The 26,388-nt window shown below is 41.1% G+C and overlaps 1 protein-coding gene across 2 annotated transcripts; it reads left to right on the plus strand.

Annotated features, from left to right (window-relative positions):
* Positions 1-2,959: 2,959 nt before the first annotated feature.
* Positions 2,960-26,388, plus strand: slc45a2 (solute carrier family 45 member 2). 2 transcript variants are annotated; one of them, XM_073478341.1, is made up of 8 exons: positions 2,960-3,076; positions 8,338-8,805; positions 10,822-10,998; positions 16,609-16,973; positions 18,441-18,584; positions 21,631-21,754; positions 23,510-23,715; positions 26,098-26,388. In XM_073478341.1, the coding sequence occupies exons 2-8, from the start codon at positions 8,340-8,342 to the stop codon at positions 26,317-26,319; spliced, it is 1,704 nt and encodes a 567-aa protein (XP_073334442.1). In that variant the 5' UTR covers positions 2,960-3,076; positions 8,338-8,339; the 3' UTR covers positions 26,320-26,388. The 2 variants fall into 2 exon arrangements, with proteins under 2 accessions (XP_073334442.1, XP_073334441.1); XM_073478340.1 differs by lacking the exon at positions 2,960-3,076 and adding an exon at positions 5,820-6,723 and having other exon boundaries at positions 6,760-8,805.

A 26,388-nucleotide genomic window follows, 5' to 3' on the forward strand; every position in this document is an offset into this window, starting at 1 on the left:
TCTTTTGGCAGTATTTGCACCTAAGTGTGAAAACTGGGGAATTCTGGGGAACTGAGTTCAGTTCAGAGTCAATTTTGAAATCCACAATGAACGACTTCATCCGTGGGTCCCAGTAGTAGGCTGTAAAACCTTAAGGCATGCACGTATGTGAGGAATGTCTGTGTGACTCCGAACATCTGACTCTTACCCTGCAAGGCCAAACACAGGCCAACTGACTGTGAATATAGTATGAGATTAGTGCAGGCTTCAAACACCGTAAATCTGAGCTATTTAATCTCCATTGAGCAGCAGGTATTCAATGAACACTCGGAGGAGACATTAAAAATATTTTAGGATCTTGAGCTCAAAAGTGTCACCACATATTGTGTCATAAGCAGGTGGATTACAGTTTTTTGTGTAATTATGGCAATGCATTTAAATGTATGACTTTTTAAAGCACTTATTTTTCTCCTCCAGATTGCAAGTCATAAACGTAGGAGAGAAAATAATTTAGATCACACATAGAAAACAAATCCCTCTTGTTTGTTTTCCTCGAGCCCCTGAATTCCTTGTCATATCAGACCGTCAGGCTAAAAAACAAATATTCAGTTTACGATCATATACGACGAAGTAAAGCATAAAAAACTTAAAACGCAAATGTTGCTGATTGATTTTCTGTTTATCGACTAAAAGTTCATCTATGACAGGAGGATCATAAACACACTTGAGTCTACCAGTTGAGGGCCCATGTGAATGTACATTTTAATTGTCCTCACGTGTGTGTGCATGTGTAGTTGTGTACACTGAGAGCGAGAGCGAGCAGAGACAATGAATCACGCTTGTCTTTTCTTTCTTATGAATGTTTCCTGGCTGGCATTCAGGAGGCAGAGATGACCTTTTTCTTGTGCTGCCTCCTTCCTGACTGCTCCCACCTTTCTCCTTCTGATCAGTATCCTTTCCCCAGGGATCACATGCATCGTCACTTGATTAGCTCAAAGTGCTGCTGAGGCCGACCACAAAAGAGCCCTTGTGATTTCATGGTTTGGTGGAGAACTCGTCCATCGGGACAAGTGGTTTGGGGGAAGGGTGGATCCTTGCATTATGAATATCTGGCCAGTCCATTTGAGTAATTACAGTAGAAGTCGACGATGGTCTCTTTGAAAATGTTTGATCATGATGAAAAGTCCTCCACAATAATTGACTGCCTCCTTCAATGACAAGTGGTTTAAAGCTGTTGGAGGTATGATCACTCAAACACTTTAAAATCCCAGGACACTGATCTGATGTCCTCTCAAGAACTGAGGCCAACAAGAGTCTTAAGTTTCTGATATTAAACGTACTTAAGTATCAGAAGATTTTCTTTGTTGCAATAAATGTGCTGAAATATCAAAAGTGAAAAAGTTACACATGACACATATAAAGTATATTTTTTACAGTATATGTATGTATATACTGTAAACTAAATACTAAAACCACCGATTATTGGATGCGTTATTCAGTTTGTATTTTTTTTTTTTTATTATCCTTTATTAAATAAATACATTTAAAAAACACAATACTTGGGCTCTGATTCACCATACAATCTGCAAAGTAACTAGTAGTTAAAGTTGTAAAATAAATGTAGTGGATTAAAAGCACTGTAATTGCCTCCAAGGGTTAGGGTTGTAGCTCAGGAGGTAGAGCCGGTCGCCCAGCAATTGGAAGGTCGCTGGCTCGAATCCCTGGCTTCCCCCAGCTGCATGTCGAAGTGCCCTTGAGCTGAACCCCAAATTGCTTCTGATGAGCAAGTTGGCAGCCTCTGCTATCAGTGTGTGAATGTGACGAGTGTTTCATCGTGCTTTGAGCAGTCACTAGACTGGAAATGCACTGTAGAAATGCAAGTCCATTTACCATCTCACTTCCCAGGTAATTGAGTCTTATATTAAGTGCAATGAGCTGTTTCAGACTGGAGATTAGACAAATGTACCTGCTAAGATTTTGGGTTTTTGCAGGGGGATGTGAATATCTGCACACATTTCATGCCTGATGTTGTCAAGACATTTTACCCAGAGACTATTTATGTACTGTATTAACAAAAGTAAACTTCACCATCAAAAGCTAATATGAATTTTCAAGTTGTTATGATCTCATCAAAATGTGAACCCGTGTTATTTATACGCCATCGGGTGAGAGTGGGTTGAAATCTACCTCTGATTTTGAAAACTTTAATCACGGTGGCATGATTTGGAGAGGAGCAAAATGATCCTTTCTAAAAAATTCATGCAGGTGTCTCTACTTTTACTTTTAGACCTTTGAAGCTCATCCAAAATGTCACCTCGCCTTCGCCTTATTATTTAAAATTGTGCCTTGTTATTCATGTCCTTAACAAAGAATATGACCCTGTCGCCCTCAAATAGATCGTACGCGCTTCCAGAACGTGTCTTCTTTGAGTAGTTTTCCTTTGGGACCACTGTCAATCAAACTGATGGACAGAAATATGAGGATAAATTATCTTTTTGAATCCTGTCTGCAGTTGTCGACTAACCTTAAAGGTCCAGTGTGCATTTTTTTATGGGGATTTAGGGGCAGAAATGTCCTAATATTCATAATTATGTATCAGTGTATAATCACCTGAAAATAAGAACTGTTATATCTTCTTTTTCTTAAAATGAGATGTTTATATCTAAAGAGAGAGTGGGCCCTCTACTGTGCACCACAATGTTGCTACAGTAGCCCAGAACGGACAAACAAAGTGGTTGAAAAAATGAAGCCAACGCAGAAGTGCCAGAAACTGCAGTTCCTCGAATGGCCACTTGAGGCTGGCTCCAAAACGAGTCAATCGCCGTAACAGCCCAGATTAAAATGCCAATTTCAGTCACTGATCTTCACCTCTTGACCGTGTTTGTGGTGTCGATGCCTTTTGGAGAATTTTTCATGCAAATATCGGACAAATAATATGTCTTTCCGTGCAGTTAATTGGACTGAATGACTGGAGCGGAGAGACAGACGGTGGTGTTTTGGATAAACGAGCGACCCTGTTAGCTATGAACGCACAGAGAAGAGATCGGAAAAAGAAAAGACACTGCAGGATAACAGAACGAAAGAAACGGAGCATCTGGTGAGTGCTGACTAACGTTAAACTGAACACAGACTTACACCCTCTGTGTCTGCTGCTGTTCGCTAGCTTACAGCTCATATACAGTAAAGTATAATGTCTGTCTGGGGCGAATAAACCCGCAGTCAAACCCACATGAATACCACAAGCTGAAATTCCCCTCTTTTTCTGAGTGAACACAGCTAGCTTGTTAGCCTTAGCTCGCTTGGCAGCTCGGAGCTCGGTGGGCGTATTTCAGTATTTGGGTAACCAGGCTTCATTTGGCTCACTTAGCTACACCTGCACTGCATCCCTTTGCCTGTTTCTGGAGACCTATGGGTGTGCACTGCCCTGTTATTTATACTGTATCGTATTACTTTATATCTTTGACACAGACTGTATGTCATTTCTCTTCACAGCTCTAAATGTTGATCCTGAGCAGTTTTGGTATTCGAGTCAGCTCTGGCGCCAGACTTTGACCTCTAAAAAATGAATGTTGTTCATGAATACACTGACATGTTCAGGCATTGCTTGACTGATTCACGTTTAAAAAGTCTTTGTCTTAAGGGTACACTAGGAAGCTTTTCGAGAAGCTGATCTAATCCATTTTTCAGCGTGGAACAACAGCTGTTGTCAGAGTTACAAATGACCTGAAGGATAAATGGACAGATAACTTGAAAAGCTCCCTTATCAGACAATGGGAACATGAAGAATGTGGAGATAACCTTCAGTAAGAAACCAAGGAGCTGCATTATGGGTGGACACGTCAGTGCAGACTGAAATCCTCTTTCTATTATTGAACACCTTTTACCACACAGGAACCAAAGATTCATTATGTTTCTCTCGGGGGAGAAATAGATGAGCGGGATTTCGAGGACTGCTTCAGTAATGTTTGTGAAAGAGGACGCTGTAACATCTTTCGTCACGCTTGCAGCTGGATGGTGATGAGGACTCAGTGTGGTTTCTTTTGATTTACACAACTATGTGATGGATTGCCATGAGATTTGGTACAGACATCCACATTCTGGAATAACTGGAATAACTTTGTAATACGTTTACTTGTTGCTTTACAGTTTATTGCCACTATAGTTCTCATATTATCTGATTAGCATATCTTAACGGAGAAATAGATGGGGGGACACTTGCAGAGTTTGTTGTTTTGATCATGTATGTTTACAGACAGGACTGAGGGTCAAACCTTGTCTAATCAGAGGCTCATCCATTGCCTAGTAAAAAAATACTCGATTACAAGCAAAAGTACACAGCCTCTGCCTGTGGCTACATGTTTGCTCCGACTGAAGATGTAAATCTTTTCAAAGCAGGTCACAAATATCTACTTAAATTTGATATACTATTATTACATATGACAGTACTGTATAGATTTGATTGTTTGTATTGATGCACAAACATGTAAGCAGCATTTTACTATTTTAGCTGAGAAGTTAAACTCTGCAAAGGACTGTAAATGCACATCTGTTGCCTTTTTGTGTGTATGAGCGTGTGTGTGTAGTGAGTGTATATGAATGTGAGTTTATATTTTCATATCCTTTTCTGTTTTCAAAACTGGTCCAAACCAAAGGGGTCATAAAATGACTTATCAGAGAGGAAAGAAGACGAGAAATTTTGCCTCTTTGAGAAACCTTGGATAATTTTGCCACTAGCTTTTCAAATTAAACCGTCTTTGGTGGAAATGCTTTCTACTCAGGGACATGTGAAACATAACAAGGTGCTCTGAGTAGCCACTTCCTTTCAGTAAATGGTAAATGGACTTCCACTTATACCACTCAAGGCACTTAACAACTCCTGCCACATTCATCTATTGCAATACACATTCATATACTGATGGCAGAAGCTGCAAGGCAAGGTGCTCACCTGCTCATCTGGAGTGATACAATGCATCCTACAGATAGTGCCCCTCTGTATTTTGGCGCTCAGCCTTTGACCATTCACAAATCCACTCACGACCATCAGGAGCTCTTTGTGGTTCAGTCTCTTGCCCAAGGACACTCAGCATGCTGCCAGAGCTGAGTCACAAGATACATTGTTGTAAAGAGCTGGTTAATCTTTAAGATAAAAAATGTTTTTAAATGTGAATATAGCCGTAGTGGATTTTAAAGTTTTATGCTTTCATTTATTTAAAATTTGGAGAACAAGTACCTAACAACAGCTCTTGAGTAAACTTTCTATTTCTGGAGACTGCTCCAGACTGATGTGTCCTTCTGGACCAGTCTGTTTTATATGTAGTTGGACTGCAGTTGTTATAATACCTGTTACATGATGGTTTCTGGAAAGTGGCACATCACTCCAGGCTATCCTGTCATGCTGCTCAGCCCTGATTTGTACCCCACGTTTAATCCAGTGGTTTTAATTCAGGTATGGGTGCAGAAAAAGTGATCATTCAACACGCTGCGAGAAAATAGGTCACCGACACCGGAAAGAAAAGAGCTGAAAAGTTCGAAGGTAAACATACCATGAGTTAAAAGTCGAGAGAGGGGCAGATAAAGGGTGTTGTATGTCTCTTGTTGCACACACACAGTGGGTCTGTTTGTGTGATTGAGTCCTAATGATGTTCTTGTGATTCTTGTGATGGTTTGCAGGGCTGGACTTTCTGGAAGAAAGAAACACCTGACCTGAACCTGACTTTTCAAGGAAACTCTCCTTTATAACCGGAATGAGGGTCACAGTGAAAAACCGGTCGAAACATGTCCTTGAGAAAAAAGAAAGAAAAAAAGTAGGGGAAAAAAACGTTTTATTTACAGTGCAGGCTGTTCCCAAAGTTAGTATAATGAAGTCGAAACCCACTATGTCACATCAATACATCCTCATTGCCGGAAGGCACTTATCTGCATCATCTAACTTCCATGATTCAAAAGGCAAAAGAAGAATATTACTTTCGAAGAAGCAATGACCGGATGACACATTCACTGAGTAACGAGAGGCAATGAGCAAAGACGACTCGTCTCAGACTGTCTTTAGCTGTTTCTCCTGGAGGCCTGAAGAGTCAGATCCATGCAAGACACGAGAAGAAAGAGGGAGTCTTGAGTCTTTGTCGTCTTTAATTTTGCTTTCACAAGTTGTTTTTCCAGTTTGACAGCACCTTTTTAATCACAGAGCTATGTTGACTGGAGTGGGCCTCTGCATCATTTTCAATTTTTCAATTTTTTCAATTGTCAGTTATCGTCAACATATTTTAAAGGTTCAATACGTAAGAATTTGCCACCTGTTGAATTATTTCTGCCAACAAAGAGGTTAACTGCTAACTGCCGTTAACTGTATTCTTTCCCATGACTGTAGTTACTTTTAGTATTTTAGCTCAGTTAGCTGTGCAGCTAGCCGGGCAGTGTTGGTGTTTATGTCGCTAGCACAGAAGCTTTGGACCACTGGGAGAAAGAGTTACAGTCACGGGGCTAGCTAGTTAGCATTCTAACTTTAGTAAATAAAGCTGCAGAACAGTAGACGTCTTTGAAATAATGTCAAAACAGTTCTTCACACTGTGTATTTGGTTATTTCTTACATATTGCACCTTTAATGTTGGGGTTGGTAAAATTGTAGAAACCAGCAAGAGTAAGCTGAATTTTGAAAGTTTCCAACAGAAAAAATCCAACCCAGCAGGGAGATGTTAGCCACTAGTTCGCTACATTCAACAAGCTGATAAATGCATAAATAAACAAGTTAAATGCCACAATAATATAAATAGATAGGCACAGCAGTTACTCTTTACTGCTGTGGGTGTGTGCTTTGTGCTAACAGGGTTAGCTTGGCTAAGGGGCTGTGTGCTTTGTGAGCTAGCTAGCTACTGTCAACACTGACCGTATCCAACTAGCCTAGAAAACGCCCAACATTATCATTATGAACATAAACAATAAACATGGCTATTGTTAGTACTCATCGCTGTCAAGCTAGTATGTAAGTATTATAAAATATTGCTGCACTTTCACTGCCATTCTTGTACCAATAGCTTGCTAATAGCTTTAGTAAAACATCTGCTAGCCTTGTGGAAGACTCCAGTCATGGCAGGCCTGTACGTAGGCTAGGTGGACAGACATTGATTTATTGACTGCTGTCAGGATGGTTGTTTTTCTATAAATAAAACAAAAAATGCTGCCTGTCCTAGCTTTAAACAAGAGTCTGCAGCCTTGCTAGCAGCTCTGTGGGGCTGTACTTGTGCTAGAACTGCAGTACTTTGTGCTAAATGCTAACCTCAGCATGCTAACACGCTTTCATTGATATCTGAGGATAATGGGAATGTCAGTAGTTCAGGACAAATTGAAACTAACCCAATGACTAAATTAAAATATAAAAAGTCAGGGGGATTTACAAAGTACATTGAATTTATACTGATGAGACCATGAATGTCTGGACCAAATTTCATAGCAACCATCCAATAGTTAATGAGATTTTCAGTTTGGACTGATAGACAGACGTTGTCAGAGCCAGACTGCTAGCATGGCTTCAAAAACTGTAATTAAAATACAAATTAAATTGTGGATGAAACAGAAGCTGTGGGATTCAATATAGAGAGAGAAGCATAACACATTTTTCAGAACTTTTAATAACATATCCATTTAAAAAAAAAAAAAAAAGGTAAATTAAATGAAATCATTTAATTCTCATGCTGTAAAGGTAGAATGAAATTATCAAATGGCTAATTTAAACGTGTTTTTCTCACTTTCTCTTAAACTTTTTCCATTTGCATAATACATACACAAATTGGCTTCCTCACTTTCTAAATTAGCTTTAAATGCATCAATAAATGAATTAAGTCTGGTGGCATCCACCTCCCTTCTGAAAGAAGATTGGCCAAGAAATAAATACTGCACTAGTGGCTAATCATTCGTAATTGTGGAAACAATGGAATAAATTTACCACACATCACACACACACACTCACGGACTCCCATGAACTGCCCCGGGGCTTTTACTACAGTGCTTTGAAGACTGAAGAAGGGGAAGAAACATTCAGTAATCTCTTAAATACACCCACTTCTGTCTCTCCTCCCCTCTCGCTCTCCTCTTCATTGAGTCCCTCTCAGCTCGGCTCAGACCAGCCGGCGGACCCTCACATGTAAAGTAAAGCTGTTTGGATCTTGGACTCATTGCTCAGCTATGCAGTAGAGAGGAGGATTAGCTCAGGCTGAGCACCAGAGCGAGGATTGGGCATTTGGCCATTTATCCATCATCTGGCTGACAAACATTACCACATTCTCTCTGTCTGTTGCACCTAAAATCTCTTCTTCTCTCCCTTGTTCCTTCTCCCTTTCTCCCTCTTCCCCCTCTCTCTGCCAGCCATGACCCTTCTATCAGAGGACCAGTCTGTGAGGCCCCAGGCCTGCCGGGTCCCGGAGCCTGGCAAACACATCGACACTTCTTTGCATCAGTACTCGACAGACTACTCCAAAGGGGACTACATGGACAGTGTGGACAGTGCTGTGTTCGGAGCCGTGGAGCCCCCTAGGCGCTCTCGGGGCCGCCTCATACTCCACGGCCTGGTCATGTTCGGACGGGAATTCTGCTACGCCGTGGAGGCAGCGTTCGTCACACCGGTGCTCCTGAGCGTGGGCCTTCCTCGTAGCCTGTACAGCTTGGTGTGGTTGATCAGCCCCATCCTGGGCTTCTTGCTGCAGCCCATCATCGGCTCGGCCAGCGACTACTGCCGCTCGTCGTGGGGCCGGCGGAGGCCTTACATCCTGGCCCTGGGCATCCTCATGCTGCTGGGAATCACCTTGTTCCTGAATGGGGATGCTGTCATCTCAGGTGAGGGAAACAGAGAATGAGAGGGGGAGGTACAGGTGTATTTTTAGTCTTCTTTTGGGCCTTTGATTCAGAGGGATGAAGGGGAATGAATAATCAGTTCTTTTAGAAGTTTACTGCCAAAATCACCTTGATCTCATGTTGATGCTTGGGAGTATGCAGAAGGATAATTATGAGGATACGAGACAAACATTTATGGTCTTATCTTTATGTTTCTGTCAGAATTTGAGCACTAACCGGCTTTGCTGCCCCTTGAAGAACGCCTTTTATCTGCCATTTCTGCTCACGATTTAATCGGATTATTCTCACACTGATGCAACGATCATAAGTTTTTATTTTGTGCTGTCGAACTTCCTCGCATCTCTTGGACTTTCACACTCGGGCTTTGAAGTCTATCACTATCTTCTCGCTGGCAGATCTTGGGAAGAAAGTGACAGATTTAACTTGTTGAATGTGTGGGCGTGAGGTCCTGAAACGCTCTTATGCTCACACTTTTAACTTGTGACTGAGGGTGAATGTGTGACTTGTTAGGGCGGTCTTGAGCCGATGCCCGCTGGCACAGACGGATGACGAGGCATGAGTGAGAAAATTGCAGGTTTGATGTCGGGAACCGCTGATAAGATTTCAACCGTTTGGTGAGGATGTGTCGGGCTCCAGGCTGCATCACGAGAAGATCTCTGCACAGGAGAATCTTAAAGGGATCTGAGTTAGAAACTCTTTCATGAGCTGATTCACTGCTGAGAGCTGTATCGTGACTCACCGAACAGCTTCACCGCATCAGTGTGAGGCTATGACCGTATTCAGTGATAATTTCTGATGACAATTCAGTGAAAACCTTTAATAATGGAGCTTGAAACAAATCATTCTGAATACCTCCCTCACATCTTTCCATTGGAGGATAATTAGAGTAGTCATCATGACGGACACTGAATAGTGTAAAAGCATATTTTTAGCAGCGCTACATTTTAGCACTCACTCTGTGTTCCCGTGAAGTTTGAGAAAGTGTTTGGTTCATGATGTTCAGAGGTTTGTTTCATCATGAAACCATACAATTATGCAGGAGAACTAGTAACACAATGCATGACTAGCGGTGGTTTTTCAGCTACAGGCTGTAAATAATACAAAAATTCTTACTGAAAAGGCTCTGGGCTTTGCCGTAATCATCGTACGTGCTGTGAAGTATTTCTTTCTTCTGACGTACGCTGGATAAGCTGATTACCTTCCCGTGTTCTCAGGGTTGTAGTGGACGCCACGGGAATCGTGTGACATAACGTTGGCACTGTTGTAAAAGCCCTCGGTCCAACAGCTTCGCGTTGACCGCCCCAAGAGTTTCCCTAGTGATTATAAACAGTGTTATTGTTTAACAGGCAGAGAAAGGTCTGTTCAGCCTTCATGTCAAACTGAGAGCAGAGCAACAGAGAGGGTTCATGATCTGTTAAAGGATAAGTTCACCCCAAATGAAAATGTAGTCATTATCTTTTCAGCTTCATGCTAATGAGGAGAATTCTGCAACCCTGTGAAGCTCCAGAAATGTTTGGTGGACGACGAAACTTCACAAGAATCTCTGTCAGCGTGGAGCTGAGACGATAATGAGTGAATTTTAAATTTTGGGCAAACTTATCTTTTAATGTGATGTATTCTAACGTTTTTGATAAACTTTTCTGTTGTTCTCGCCTCTCTAAACACACTCATATCTCTCAAAAGGATCATTAAATTTATGTTTTAATTTCATTAGAAATTGTTTTGCTCGTGCTATTTTTTAAAATTATCCTTAATTACTTTCAAAGACAGAACAAGACTGCACTTTATAATCAAACAGTCAGGGTTTAAGATATAATTGTTACCTGTCTGACATAATTGTTTTTTTTTTATGTCTCTTATCGCCTTTCTATTTCTTGTGATGTGTACATTAAATGAGCAAATTAAACCCTTCACAAGTTCAGTAATAATTAACGGCAGGGAGGCGTCATGATGAAGTAATTTGCTCGATGTCTGATTAGATGTATTGTTCTGTTGCAGCACTAGTCAGTGACAGGTCACTGAAGAGTATATGGGCCATAGTGGTGGTGATGTTCGGCGTCGTGCTGTTCGACTTCGCTGCAGACTTCATCGATGGGCCCATCAAGGCCTACCTGTTCGATGTGTGCTCACATCAAGACAAGGAAAGAGGTCTGCACTACCACGCTCTGCTCACAGGTGTGTAATACAGCCCACACACACACACACACACACACACTGTTGTACTTACTCCAACTCTTGCTTAATAGCTGCCTTGCAGGTATTTTGTAGCTGACAAACTCACATAACACATCCTGATGGTGTATGGCTTGTACTGGTGGGTGGAACAGCACATACTGTGTTGTTGTCTGTGTGTTGCCTGCATGTTAAGCAAACCTGTGGGTGAAGTGTGTGAAGAAGATTTCATGACGCTTATTTACTTTCTCGCTGAGAGTTGCTGAGAAGATTGACACCACTCTCACATCAGTATAGAGACGGTTAAGTTAGCTTAGCTTGGCATAAATACTAGAAACGGCACCTCTAAAGATCACTAATGAATTGATTTTTCGCTTAAACAAACATGGGAAGTTTCACCCAAACGTGAAAGTTTAGTCATTTAGTCATTTCTGGAGCTTCACAGCAAAACGTGAAGTTCAAGAAACGTTTTGCCGAACTCACCCAACTTATTTTCTGCATTATTGAAGGATAGATGATAAAAATGACTAAATTTGAATCTCTGGGTGAATTTATCCTTTGTATAAATGTAGCACATATAATAGCTGTATAGATCAACCATCAGCATTTAGATTGGTTCCCTTTAAACCAATTTTCACTCTGCAATTTTATCTGCCAAAAGGCACAAAATGTCTCGAGAAAATGAAGGCTGGCAGCCGGGCACCAGTTCTATCTGATTTGAAGTCTTTATTATTGAGTGAATGGTTGAAGAAAATTACTTTTGTCCTGTGTCTTTTGGAGAAAATCGGATAGAGATCCATTTGCCAACCATAATACCACTTAGAGACGTGAGGGAGGAAAAGTACTTTGTTTCCACTTTAATATCGACTGCGTTTATCTGTACCAATGCGTAAAAGACTACAAATTAATGTATAGAGTCATTTTAAACAGAAAATAAAGAAACATACTAACAGGCTAACAAAGATGTGCTTATATGTCTATGTGCTTATTTCCACTGAGGGTCTCCCATTACTGCTTTAGTTATCACTAAAACTAACTAATCACAGAACTCTGAGTGAGCAAACATACAATTTTAGATAATTGTTTCCCTAATTCGCCATTGAAAAATGCTTCCTTATAATAAGTCTCTCAGGGAATTACAGACTAGGTCTGGCTCACTGATTCATGATCAACCTCTTTCACTCTGTGGGATTTGTGAGTGTTTGAACAGGAGCCGCTTTTTTAAGACAGAGCGTGACATCTTAGAGGAGTTTGCGACTGAGTGTTCCCAAAACTTTGAATTGAAAGGATGAATTTACTCTCCATGGTTTTACCGTCAGATACAGAGCAAAAGATGCAAGACATCTATGTTTGGATGCAGCAGATTGTCTCTAGAGTTCAAGTTTGTACTATGAAAAGAAACACATGGGTTCTCAGCCAGCGTAATGGATGTAAACCTCCTCCGGAGATTTTAGATTTCCACCATAACTGCGTGCCGAATGTAGCTGAGGTGAACAAGACCCGAGCTACTTTTCTAACATCATGTTCACATCATTTTCTTTGGCCACTTATGGACATGGTGAGAAGTGAGCTAGGTTTTTTCCATTTGAGTAAAATTTGTCATACTGTGATTTGGTAGACCCGCCGCAACCTTGTGCTCTACTCAAAGCACATAGCGAGTGATTTCCAGATGGTAAATTGGTTATACCAGCACTTTGTGGTTTAGAAAATGCTTTTTTTTCTTCCTGGGCAGAAGTGCGACAAGTATTCAGTTGATTTACTTAAGCAACACATAAGAAACAAAACCACAGCGTAAAAATACAAGTAAAAGTCATGCATTTGAATTTCTTCTTAAAGTACGAAAGTATTACCTGCAAAATGCACTTAAAGTGTTAAATGTGATAATATTTACTCTGCAAGATGGTCCCTTTCAAAGTGGTATATTATGATCCTCAAAGGATAGTTATTATCATGGACAACATAATAAAAGAATCGTGTTTTCAGGACTGCAGGGGCTCTCCTGTTAGTTTTGTTGCTTTACAATTTTAACATTCTTACAAGCAGTGTTGTAAAAAAAAAGTACCAAAAAGTTGTTTAAAACTTGAGTAAAAGTAAAGATTTTTTACTTTGTAAAAGTGAAAGTCCCTCATACAAATAGTGCTTAAGTAAAAGTATCAGATATTTGATGTAATTAAGTATTAAAAGTACTAGTAAAAGTATATTAAACATGTATTTATATGTACACAACATTTTTTTTATCAGATTGCTGATGAAATAAATTAATTTAAAGATGTGTTGGCTCCGATGCAGGGAACAATCCTCAAAGTAACCAGTGACTAAAGATATCAAACATATGTAGAGAGCAAAAAGTACAGCATGTGCCTTAACTCTGCACAACCCTCACCTGAGTCTTGGTTTCGGTACTCTCTGGTCTCGGTTGGTGCGGTCTTGACTACAACACTACTAGGAGTATACTTGCAAGTGTACTACTTCAATTCTTCTTGCTTGAAATATACCTGCAACTGTGCAATGACAACTCAAATCAAAGACATCCCAATTCAAATAAAAACAAACAAACACACGTCTTTAGGGTTAAAAACTTTCTGTATAGGGCAAGAATACTTCATTATACTTTTCATAAGTATATCTCATTAAAAACTATATGTACTGTATCAGCAAAATATACTTTTCTGTATACTTGTCAGTATAAACCGAGTATGTATATCTCTGATAAGTACATAAAAAGTCAACTAAAAGCATACTCTCTTATTTTTAGAAATATACTAATAACAAATTTGAATAAACTCCTTTTTTGTAAAGCTATTTAGGTTATTTATTTGCTTCAAACTCCCTCTGTAAGCCACCCTAACCTAGAAAATATGCTCCGAATGAAATGTCAAAAAAAAAAATCAAACTTATGTTTTTTTAATACTCTACTTGGGGGCAGGATGATGCCTTCAGTGTGAGCGTCAGTGGATCGCTCAGCTGTCAGCAGGCACCGGGTGGTATGAGCATGCTAGTCAGGCAGTAATCCAGCCCTGAGCTAGTCATGTGCTGCAGTCATGAGTCTGGGCTGAGAGACACAGATGCTAGGCACATGACTCTTTAGACGCGCCTGCTGCCGCCGCTGGTATGTGAGGTCTGAGGAGGAGGGAGCACGAACTGTTTTGTGTTTCTCTCTGTGATTGTACCCTTTGTGCGAGCCTCTCTGTACTCATCTATTGCGGGAGTGATTGTCAGCTGTTAAACGCTGTTATCAAACTGTTCGTAACCCTTCACAACTCAATTTTCTTCAGCACAGACAACAGGTCTGTCATTAGTAACCCATTGAATTTTCAAGTCAATTTTAGCCATGGCACCTGCATGGTACCGTTGTTGTTCTGTTGAATGGTTGATCGATCGCTCCACCTCTTTGGTGCAGACTGAAATATCGGACCAACTATTTGATGGATTGGCTTGAGAAATTGTACAGACATTCATGGTGCCCAGAGGATGAATCTCAAGGACTTTGTTGATGTCATGACTTTTCTTTTATTGCCAGGATGAGGTTGACATTTGTGGCTTGGAGTGAAATGTCTCAACATCTATTCCTCTATTTTTTTTTTTTTTTACAGATTTATTTATATTCTCTGCCATCATCAATTAAAATCTAAATTCATCAACATTTTTTGGCATATGACCAAATACTAAAATACCTGAAAAACATTCCCATCAGCCACAGCTGTTATTGTGCAAATGTTAGAAGCGGAAATTTCACATAACTTTGCTGTTTTTAATCATTATGTTCAGTTCAGCTCAGAGATTCTTAGTCAATATGTAGTCAAACCTGCCCTATACCCCCTTGCGTCCAGTTCTTGTATGATAAAAGCCTCGACAGCTTTGTGGTCATGGTACTCCGTGCTAAATACACCCATTAAATGTTTTGACAGGAGAATGCAAGAAAAGTGCAAGTGTCAGTCTTTTTCTTGGAGTTGGGTTGTAAAACAAGCATCCAATGGCAGAGCTGATACAGTGGCTTGTGAGCTGTATATTCCCTGGTGAACACGCCAACCTCTTCGGCTGTCGCAGCTGCAGTGTCTCAGGGCTAGTAAGGCACAGCGGACAAGCAGCCTAGCCCAGAGACATTGTGGCAGCGAAGAGCAGCTCCGGAGGATGAGCGATCCCGAGAGGAGCCGGAGCAGACCGGGAAGGTTGAGGTGTGTTTACCAGGGAAACTGAAGCTCATAACCCGAGCTACACTGTGAGTTAACAGTTTGAGCAAGCATAGAGAACGCAGCCAACGAAGGCAGCCAGTCAGAGGCGGAAATGGGGGGGCGATCTTGCAAGAAAGCAAATGGGATCCACATTAACACTTTAAGTGCACTTCAGTAGACCGACATATATCAGTGAGTGAGCAAATCACAGCTCATGCCACTGCATTGATTGGCTTCAGTTCAGTAGTAAACAACAACAAGTGCTTTTTATGATGTTGAGAGGTCATCAGCTCACGGTCCCCCATTAATCTTTTAATGAGTAAGTAACACGCTGTGCATCACAGCAGAGCTGTCAACAGCTCAAGGCTACTAACAAACAGTGAAGGCCCACTGAAAGCAAACAAACTGTGCAACACTTTCATTTGATTGAAACCCTATTTACATCAACTTGTATCCTGCTGATATTGAGTCTCTTCCTGTCTTGTTTCCAGCATCTCTGTGTTTGTTTTCGAGACCGTCGACAGCGAGCCACAGTGATATATCTGCTTTGCTCTGTCGCGCTGTGCTGCAATAAAAACTTCAGTTACTTTGGGGAAAGAAAAGTACACAACTGAGCCGAAAAGAGAAGAGTGTTTGATGCAGAACGCAAACAACAATGTTCCAGTCGTGCACACCCAAGCGAAGTGTGAAACCTGAAGTGGTCATTACTTTACCTGCCAGTTGCTGTAATGTAGAACAATAGCCATCATTTCAGCTGAACAGTTTTAGAAAAACTGTGTATAATCTCTGGAAGCAACAGCTGGAAATGCTAAGGTCTAATGGTTCTTAAAGTAATATTGTCTTGTTTCTTTGTATGTTTGTTTTTGGGAACAATTCATTTGATGGGGGTGACACTGGCATGACACCAAATTGTACCAATTTACTTGAGATTACGGAAATAATTCACAACATCATTACAAAAGCTTTTGACAGTGTAAAAGCACTTCTTCTCTATGCGTGACCTCAAGTAAATTGGTGCAATTTGGATATTATTAAGCTGTCATTGAATGTCACAAGATCCGTTTGACGACAGGAAATAAGTATGAAGCTGATTTAGGGAGTTTCAGTTTCAGCAACTCACAAAATGTTGAAAGATGAAATACTCTTACTTCTATTTTTCGGACTGAACAGACAAATACAACCGTATGCATCCTGAATTCAAGTTTATGTCTTTTACCGAACAAAGACGAGCTTAATTTAGCTTAAAGCTTAACCCGTGGACAAGACTAACTCTGAGCTAACTGAGCCATGAGCAAGTTAGCTACAGCCAAGTATAGCTAGCAAAGAGCAGCAGTGGCCCGTTACTCTTGTGATATGGTGCAATAATTATCAATTATCGTTAATCACTCTTTAAAAACAACGGTGTATGAAGTGTTTTAATCTTTGCCACTGTGTTTTCCAGGTCTTGGCGGAGCGTGTGGCTACCTGGTGGGTGCGATGGACTGGGGTCACTCAGTGTTCGGTCAGCTGCTGGGCACAGAGTACCAAGTCATCTACTTCTTCTCAGCGTTGACCTGGGGCATCTTCCTCACCGTGCACCTGTTCAGTATTCCAGAGCAACCTCTGGACAAGATCTCCTCTCCCTCTGACCCGTCACCTCCCAGTGCCCTCCGCCTGCTGGGCTCCCACAGCAACGGTTACGGAGCGCTGACCAAAGAGCCCGTCTCTCCTGTAGTCCCGTCAGTCCCAGACCTCAGGCCTCGGTCTTTCTCTGCACTGGGGGAGGCAAACTCTGTGACCTCCAGTGCCAAGCAGCCAAACAAGGAGGTGTGTATCGGAGGATGCATTTATTTTGATGCAAAAAGTATACACTGATGGCAAGATAAGGGGGGGGATACAGACCTTATTTGTTTATCCATTATCCATCCAATTTATAACCCACTCATCCTGCCCATGTTTAAAGTTAGAATCTAATGCAGCAGTAACAAGGAGGAAATTGGCTTGAAATGTAGTCTTATTGTCTGTTCAGTTAAAAGCACCCTGGCTAAGTGGAGGTGAAATGTCCACAAAAAACAGCCTTTAATGAAAGATATATATATATATATGAACAACATGCTGTTCATGTTTGTGTATATATGATCCAAGGCAACAGACACAAGCTGTGACTGCTTCTGAAAGTTTATCTTCAGAGGGCTGATGCTGATAACCTCGCTCATGGTGCATTCATAAAAATGTTGTGTTCGATGTGACAAACAGGTAACTGCAGTGTGGCATTCGAGAAAGCAGAAGTGATTACAGTCTAGCCTCAGGGCCAGTCATAAGGTCACATTTCACACAATCGATCCAGTGGGTACCTACAACGACCCATGACCTTCCTGCAGGGTTAGTTAAAGGCCTTTACACACCGGAGACGTGACGCATATACCACATGAGTATGCGAAAAATACTCGCCTGCAAATTTGTTGCAAGTCCTAGTTTTCGCCTTCACTGTGACTTTGAGCTAAATTCTAACAACAAGATGCAAACACATGGTTGATTAATTAGCAGGTTTACAGGGACCTCCATCTTAGTTTTGTATGCTGGCATGCCACCATTTGCTAATTAGCACTCAACACAAAGTACAGCCGCGGGTGCTCCATCACTGTGACACTATGCTCTGTAGAGGATTTCTGATTTATGGCAGTGTGAATGTATCCTGTGCAACAGAAAATGTCCATGTTTCCATTTCCTGCATATTGAGGTGGTTAACGAGTATTGATGAATTCCTTTTTTTGATTCTCTAAACTCCGACATCAATCAGTCCATCAAACAGCGCCAGCATGAGTTGACTTCTGACAGTGTTTGATATCTCTTGATGAAAGGAAAAAAGATTTTGTATCATCTCACTTTAATGCAAGAACATTTGATTCATCATCTCAAACATTTCATGCTCTCGCTTTGATAGTACTCATCTTGCTCTAATAGTTTTGGCCGTACTTTGTGTTTTTGTTTTTGTTTTATTAGGTGTTTGATTGTTTTAAAGGTCTTACAAGTCTGCCCCTCCATCTTTCATCAACTCACGTCTCTAAACCTTGACACCTTAGTGTGAGCCCTTTGTGATCTTGATGTTGAATCCCTTCATTCGATGTAATTACAGTGCGCACGATTGTTTTTATTTTATTGTTGAAGCTTTTGAGTTGTTGTCTGTCACAGACTTAAGCGCTAAGAGCGCTGAGTGCCGTTTTATTTATTTATTTTTTTGTTTGTCATTGCTGTAGCTGTTGGCGCTGATTTTTGTCTGATGTGTATCTGCAGGCCCAGAAGAGGATGACATTCAGGTCACTGATGAAAACTATCAGCAATATGCCGAGCCACTACCGCTGCCTGTGTGTCAGTCACCTGCTGGGATGGACGGCTTTCCTCTGCAACATGCTCTTCTTCACTGATTTTATGGGACAGGTATGAAATTATGTGTGTGCTTGAGTCCGTGCATTTCAGAAACAACCCCATCAGTGCTATAGCATTAAAAATGTGTGATTAAGAACATAAAGGCAATGATTTCACCTTGTCGTCCCACATTACTGCTTTCAGAGCTCGTAATCTCCGCTTATTGTCCACTCACTGTGACATAATCATGCTGAATTGCAGTGATTAGTGCCACTGAACTCATCAGTTCAAACTGCTTTCATACAGATTTCCATTTTCATCATCAGTGACTTGTTTGAGCCGTTTTTCAAGCCGCGATGCCAAATACTGGCTTTTTCCACCATCTCATATCTGAGGATTTGCCGCTTTCTCTCTATTTAATATTGCTGTAAATTGAATATTTTCTGTCACACATACCAAGACATTTTAAAATGTCAGCTTCAGCTCTGGCACACTGTGATAGGCTTTTTTTTGTATTGTATTTTCTCCTCAAGGAGTCAAGAGGCGACAGGGAGAGTGAGATGTGGAGTGAAAATGTGCAACAAAAGCTCCTCAAACCATTTTATAAACAAAACAACTGATCAATTAAATGATAGAATTGATAAAAGAAAAAAAAAAGAGGCAGACAGCTGTTTACCTACAAGCCAACCAGTGGAAACAGCGAGCTAACTGCAGATGGAATGATACCAAATAAGCAGCTGGTTAGATTTGATTAGCATACAGACTGAAAACAGGCAACACATCCTCATACCTAAAGGACTGGATATAATGCCAGTGACTTGTTTCCAAGACAACATGATGGTTGAGGCGTACCACCTATAGGCACACCAGACATTTGTCATATGGTTGCCGTTGTTTAGGTTTAGGAAAACATTGTGGTTTGGGGTAAAATAACATTACTTATGTAAATTCGGTAACAAAATACCAAAAGTATGTACATAACTGTACTGTATGTATGTACTTGACGTGACTTTGTGACGTTTGTAAGTTAAATTAACTCACCATTAACTCTGGATGAAAGTCCTGTGCTTGTCCCTGACCTTTGTCACCCCTTTATACAACTTCACCTGACTTCCTCCTTTGCTGCTGTAATAATTACTATGACCGCTAGAAATCGCCGCTTAACAACAAACGGCAAGATGGGTTGAATAAGCTGCTGTCGTGTATCGTCGTTCTCCTGATGTGGACGGGCTGAAGCACGGGTAAACAGGCAGCCTGGCTCTGTCAAAAACAAGGCTAAAGAGATACAAACAAGATACAGTCTTTATGCTAAGCTAGGATAAGCTAACTGTCCTCTGGCTACAGCTTCATATTTATTGTATAGATATCAGTTGTTTCTGCACTTCTGTAACTTCAGTGAGAGGGTAGGTAGGGTAAGATGATTTTTCATAGGTTTTTCAGGTTTCCAGCTTCTCAAATGTGAGGATTTCAATTTTTTTTAAATGTTTTTTTAGACTCGTAAGCTGAATATCTGACAACTTCAGACTTGTGGTTGTATTTTTCACTATTTTTTGACACTTTCTGAACCAGTAGTGCTTTTCAAAACCAGGTCCCGTTGCCCCCTGTCCTGCAGGTTTTGGATGTTTATCTGCTCCAACACACCTGCTTCAAATAATCAGTTTGTCCTCAGCTCTGCAGAAGCCTGATAGACACTTTAATTTGGATCAGGTGTGGTGGAGCAGGGAAACAGCCAAAACTTGCAGGACAGGAGGCAACACGACCTGGTTTGAAAAACACCGGTCTGGAAAAAGAATTTGCCAAAAAAAGCAGAAACCATCTTGAGAAGGGATCCTTTCATTCCAGCTGCAGCGCTTACAGGCATGTTGTTGTTGTTGTTTAGACCCATGATTACTCAGTAATCATTACTATAATTACTATAAATAATCACATATAAACACCTGGCAAAGTCCTCAAAACTGCCTCAGTGGTAGTTTCCACAGCATTAGATGGCAGGGCTGCACTATGTTTTGGTTTTTCTGTGATATTACGATATGAAAAACACAGGAATTTGAAAACAATGGAAATTATTAGTCATTCTATAATGATTCTGTAGGAGAATGCATTTAATCAAACAACTAAAGAAGGCCCTGCTTTGTTTCATTAATTGTTTAAGATCACATTTGGCCATGGAGACACGCTCACACACAGAGGCCAAGTTAACACGGACATTATTTCTTCATTTCGATTGAAGATTTTGAACTGTTTACATGTGAGGACATTAATTTGGCCAAGTGTTTACATGAAACAACAAATTTAATCAGAACAAGATGCATTTACGTCAAGACAGTGGGCATCCAGCCGGAAAAATAATCAGGTCGTATCGTTGACATAGGACAATTTTTATTCTAATCGGTTTGGGAAAAGTTAAAGCTACCCCTAAGCAACCAATTTAAATTTCATTCGGTTTGGGCCTGACTGAGATGTTTATATGGAGCATTTCATTTATTATTTAGTTCTCTTTGAGCTTTTAAACCGATTAGAATCTGAATATTAGGATCCATGTAAACGCAGCTAGACTCACAAGCTGACACCAATATCAACCCTGCTTTCAAGGCTGGTAAAAATCAAAAGATTAGACATTGTTGATAGCAGATGCAGCCCAAAATATGACTCAGTGTCAGATAGGGCAATGTGGCAAAGTGAGAACGATAACGCAAGAACAACAACCACATGCTGCAATATGTTTTTCAACTCAAGCTCTATTAATCCCTGTTTGTGTGGGGGCTGACGTAGGGCGAAGGGGGGGGAGCGGTCTGTTGTTTTGTGTATTATGATGAAGCGGTGAGCATGCTGATCAAAGAAGGCTCTTCACCCCATGACGCAGCACTGACAGCCACGGTTCATTCAACGCACAAGCACCTAATCTGAAATTGCAGGCCTCGTTACCAGGGATGAGAGATGTATAGGCGGTGGCTCCCTGCTGAGCTGGAATCTGCTTCTTTTTATTTGAAAGAAGAGATAAAAGCGTGAATTCAAGAGGGACGCCAACATTTTATAGATATCAGTGAGACTTTTATGATTGGTGGTACTGGGGGCATGTATTTCAACACCCATTTGTTTCTCCTTTCTGTTTTTTCAGATTGTCTACAAGGGAAATCCATATGCAGACCATAACTCCACAGCCTACATCACATATGAGAGAGGGGTAGAAGTGGGCTGCTGGGGGCTGTGTATTAACGCTGTGTCTTCTGCTCTCTACTCCTGTGAGTAACAGCGTGAGTGACAGGAACAAAGAGAGAATATGTATGTGTCTGTCCGTTTCGACATTCGTCATTGCACTAACAGCGTTAGCTCCACTGTGAACGACGTGCACGGATAGCAGCGACCAATTACCGCTTCCTTCTCTGTTTCGCTGGCATGACAGGCTTTAGTGTGCTGCAGCCACTCATTAGATGGCTCTGCAAAAGGGAAACACACTTTTTTTTTCCCAGAGGCATCAGCTGCGGGCACGGGCTGCTTTATCATGTCCGCTTACATCGGCTGTAGCTGTCGATAGATGTGAAAGGGAGAGATAAAACATGCTACATGCGAAGTAAAGTCCAGCCTGAGAGTGAAATTGACTCTGTTTGATTCTATTTAATTAACGGAAACATTTAATTAACTGATCTATTTACCTGTCTGCTGCTGACTGTTGTCCCTGCATTTTCTTCTTCTCTCGCTGCTTTTTTGCTTTGTTGTATCTCACGTTAGGCCTCATTAAGACCAAATCAGGCACTGCAGCAATTAGTTCAGGATTGTGCAGCATTGTGGGAGTATTCTGGCAGTTTCCGGCTCCTCTTCTCTCCCACGGAGGCTTTCGTCCATCTGTAACAAGTTTGTGGGAGAGTATTTCTCCTCCCCTGCTGGTGCAGCCTCCTGCCAGCATGATGCTTTGAGGCATGTTTGAGGTACAAAGTACCATTATAAACGCAAACTAGAAACAGTTAATAGCGTTGGACAACAATCCTGTCGGCCAGAGGTGGCAAAAGTACAATACTTGATATGCTCTCAGATATGTACTCAGAGTATCAAAGTAAAAAGTTTCCCTCTGAAGGACATTTCTACCGGCCATTTCTGTGCAAAGCTAACTGAAGCTCACGTCATATTACTTTAATCACAAGACTATTAAACTTAAAGGTAGAATCAGCATGATTTGTCCGAGCTGTTCGTAAACGCACCAGAAAGATAGTTGATATTTGAGTCTCATTCAACATTGTGCTGCCACTGTTGAAATGTTTAGGAAAGAGGGGGCCCTTCAAAATAAAGGCCCAAAGATGATGATATGGATCGATGTTTTCACTTTGAATTGATGGCACTAGATCGTTAATCACTAAATCAATGGATCGATTCAGATTGATGGATCGTTACACCCCTAGCATTGTCTGATACTGTCTGATGCTTGTGTGCTCGACTGCGTTTCATCTATTTCATACTTGTTTTTGGTAAAATATGCAAGTGGCTGCTAGATTTGCTTCACCAGCCAAAAAACAATTATAATCTATTGATTGCCTGCTAAATTTTAATAATTGCAGAGCCATTTGCCCAGTGAACAAAAAAATCATCTTGCTCCCTGCTTGTTTGTGATTGTATTTGAGTAGCTGGCGTGTTTGAAATGTTTGAATGTGTGCTGCTGCCTTTCTTTCAGCCCTGACCCCCTTCCCCTCAAGAGTCCCTGCCTTCTGCCTTTGTTCTTAATGATCTGCCTGGTTGAATAAAGATGAAATAGAATTTATAGTCTGGATGCTGAGCAAAAGTTTTGTACATCCCTGCTCTGAAACAGAAGACAGCCTGTCCAATCAGTGTCAAATCAGCTGTAGCAAACGTAAAGTGTACCGTGGAGGGTTTTGGGTGTGAAATTCCATTAAAGACGAAGCAGCTGTCATGTAGTCCAATATCTGAAAACGCTGAGACAACAGTTGTTACTCTCGAATCTCAAGTGAAATTGATCATCTGACGTGTGTGCGTGTGTCTGTTTTCAGATGTGCAGCGGTGCCTCCTCCCATACATCGGCCTGAAGGGATTGTACTTCATGGGCTACTTTATGTTCGGCATGGGCACCAGCCTGATCGGCCTCTTCCCCAACATCATCGCCACGCTCATCCTCTGCAGCGTGTTCGGCGTCATGTCCAGCACGCTCTACACCATCCCGTTCAACCTGATAGCGGAGTATCAGCGTGAGGAAGAGGTACTGAAACCGAGAGAAATGTTTTTCAGGGTTCAGATGCATCAGAGAAACTTGTGTTTGAAGTCCAAAAAATATATCAAGGGTGTGTTTATCTTTTCAAAGTCTAAATTGAAATACTTCAGTGTGCAGTAGTCAGTTTCTTTATATTTTTTCCCCAACAGTGAGTGTCGATCAACTTATTATTCACAGGTGCACTAAGTGGCCACCTGCAGGCCTCAGACCTGCCACACTGAAAACCTCCCAGGGCCCCTTCCCCACATTAAATCCTTCAGCAATCAAAATACTTTATTCCACGGATATGACCAAAATTAACATTAACATTGAGGATTATGCAAACTGACCTTGTGCTGAAAGTGACTTTTGTACAATAAAAAACATAGTCTTCAATCTACCGTCGGCAAAAAAATGTTGCTTGTCATCCTGCTGTGTTGAAGCTTAGCTTGCACACAGCGAGGAACCAACTTAAATTGCCCAGCAGAAGGACGGACAAGTGGAGAACAAATCTTAACAGGGCAAAACACTCATACGGTTTGTTTCACAGGCTCTCTGTTATAAGTTTGAAGTCTCAAACGAAAGCTGAGATAACTCGTAAAAACTCCCTTCAGAGCCATAAATGACATTTCTCAACCGTCTGCATGGGCTGAGTAGGACTTGTTGTGAAGGTTCAAATGACCTTTGTGTGTAAAATTGGTTTAGGGCCCCTTTAATTAAATCTGCTTTATTACACTGGGCAATCAAGTTCGTACCAGTGTAACCTAAATTAAAAACACGGAATGAAACAGGAAAGCAATTACAATGTATCAAATAATAGAAACAGTCTGTCAATCAGTTACACATTCAGGCTCCAGTTTTCACGTGACAGCCTGTAAACAAGTTTGTTATATGGTGGACCTGTTAGTTAATTCCAGATATTGGCACCGTAAAGCTGGAGGCTGCTTTTGAACGCAGCATTTTTGACAGAAGGGATTACAGGATGAGATGTGGATCCCACCTGTTGAAATATTTGGAAAACAGGAAGCAAGCTGGTTGTCTCTGCGACAGCGGTGCCACTGCTGTGCAGTAAACATGAAGATGCGTGCATTTCGGGCCCCATTTGACGGTACAGTGTGTAAAACTGATTTAATGACACACAGATAAGACAGAAGGACTGATAAACAGTATGCAGCATGTTTCAGTTGAAATCACCAACTGGGAAATGTTCCTTTAACTTCCCAGTTCAAAGGAAACGCAACATATAGAAAGAATTACCATGACGGTGCGGTCATAGTTGATTTGCATCGTGGAGAAATGTGAAATCGGCAAACTTGTTTAATTGTGTTGTCATTATCAGCTGTAACTATAAAAATATACATCTATAACATCTTTAAAAAAGCGACTTAAATTGTACGTAAGCTAATGATGCAGTTTTTTTCCTCCCAGAGGTTATTATAAATGAACATTGTGATTCGGCCTGTTGCTTGACCAGGGGAAGGAGTCGAGGCAGCCAGTGGAGACTCCGTAGCATTTAAATCGAGACTGGACCTTGTCTTTTTTGTTTTAGCTTATCCCAATGAAGTAAATGCTGAATGCACGATGTAATGGCTACAGGATAATGACCTCATCTCAGTTTCGACTGGTTCTCAATAAACCTCACTTTCACTGTGCAATTTTGTCTCTCAACGGGAACAAAATCTCCCAGAGAAGTAAAGTCGATCCGGCGATCCAGTGAGGCCGGCACCATTTCTGTCTGCTCTCATGTCTCCATTAGAGACTAAATGAAAAAACACATTCTGTGCTGTTGGTAGTTGTTACTCTGAGGAGAAAGGAAACGATCCAGTGGTGCCAAAAATAATACCACTTGCAAAGTTACTTTCCACTTTAAGAATTGCTGATATCCACAAAAACCGTGTTTTAAAGTCATGGAAAGAAATAAGATTTTCAATTTCAGTTTCTGAGCTTTGAAAGTAATGAAACTGAACCGCTGAATGATCACAGTTTGATTGTAATTTTCAACCAAATTATTCCCATTCAGAACTTTGCAGCTGGTCATAATATTGCAAACGTGTACACTACGCTCACTATAAATAATAGAATACAATATTTTTCCTTTGGTGGTGTCTCAAAAATCAATCGTCAGTATAAAAACATTGAAGTTTTCACGTGTACTTTCATGTTCGATTAATACCTTGTTTACTTGAATTGCGTGAGCTGGTGATGAAACATGAAATTGCTTCACTCTTCTTAAAAAAACACGAACAATGAAAAAACAATATACAGTTATTGTCCAGAGCTGCATCCGTTCACACATCTATTGATTGTGTCCTGCCTGGACACTTCTGCTTATACAGACCTTGATGACATGTTGCTCTCCTTTTCTCATCTCTTCCTCCTCTGCACTTCCAGGAACAACTGAAGCTACGAGGAAGCAATGAAACTCCGCGAGGCACCGGCGTGGACTGCGCCGCGCTCACCTGCATGGTCCAGCTGGCTCAGATCATCGTGGGCGCGGGGCTCGGCGCTCTGGTCAACATGGCGGGAAGTGTAATCGTGGTGGTCCTCTCGGCGTCAACCGTGTCTCTGTTTGGCTGCATCTTCATCGCCCTCTTCATCAGATATGTGGAATGATACTGCTTATATAAAAGTATTTTAAAGCTATTGTTTTATTAAATAAAGATTCTTTATTATATCCTTAAA

The sequence above is a fragment of the Pagrus major genome, chromosome 12, assembly GCF_040436345.1.
Source record: "Pagrus major chromosome 12, Pma_NU_1.0".
Taxonomy (NCBI): domain Eukaryota; kingdom Metazoa; phylum Chordata; class Actinopteri; order Spariformes; family Sparidae; genus Pagrus; species Pagrus major.

What these genes read in the sequence shown, in the direction of transcription:
- slc45a2 (XM_073478341.1), top strand. Translation starts at nt 8,340, where the DNA reads ATGACCCTTCTATCAGAGGACCAGTCTGTGAGGCCCCAGGCCTGCCGG. An exon ending in GTCTTCTGCTCTCTACTCCT is followed by an intron (nt 21,755 to 23,509) that starts GTGAGTAACAGC and finishes GTCTGTTTTCAG; the next exon opens with ATGTGCAGCGGTGCCTCCTC. An exon ending in AGTATCAGCGTGAGGAAGAG is followed by an intron (nt 23,716 to 26,097) that starts GTACTGAAACCG and finishes CTGCACTTCCAG; the next exon opens with GAACAACTGAAGCTACGAGG.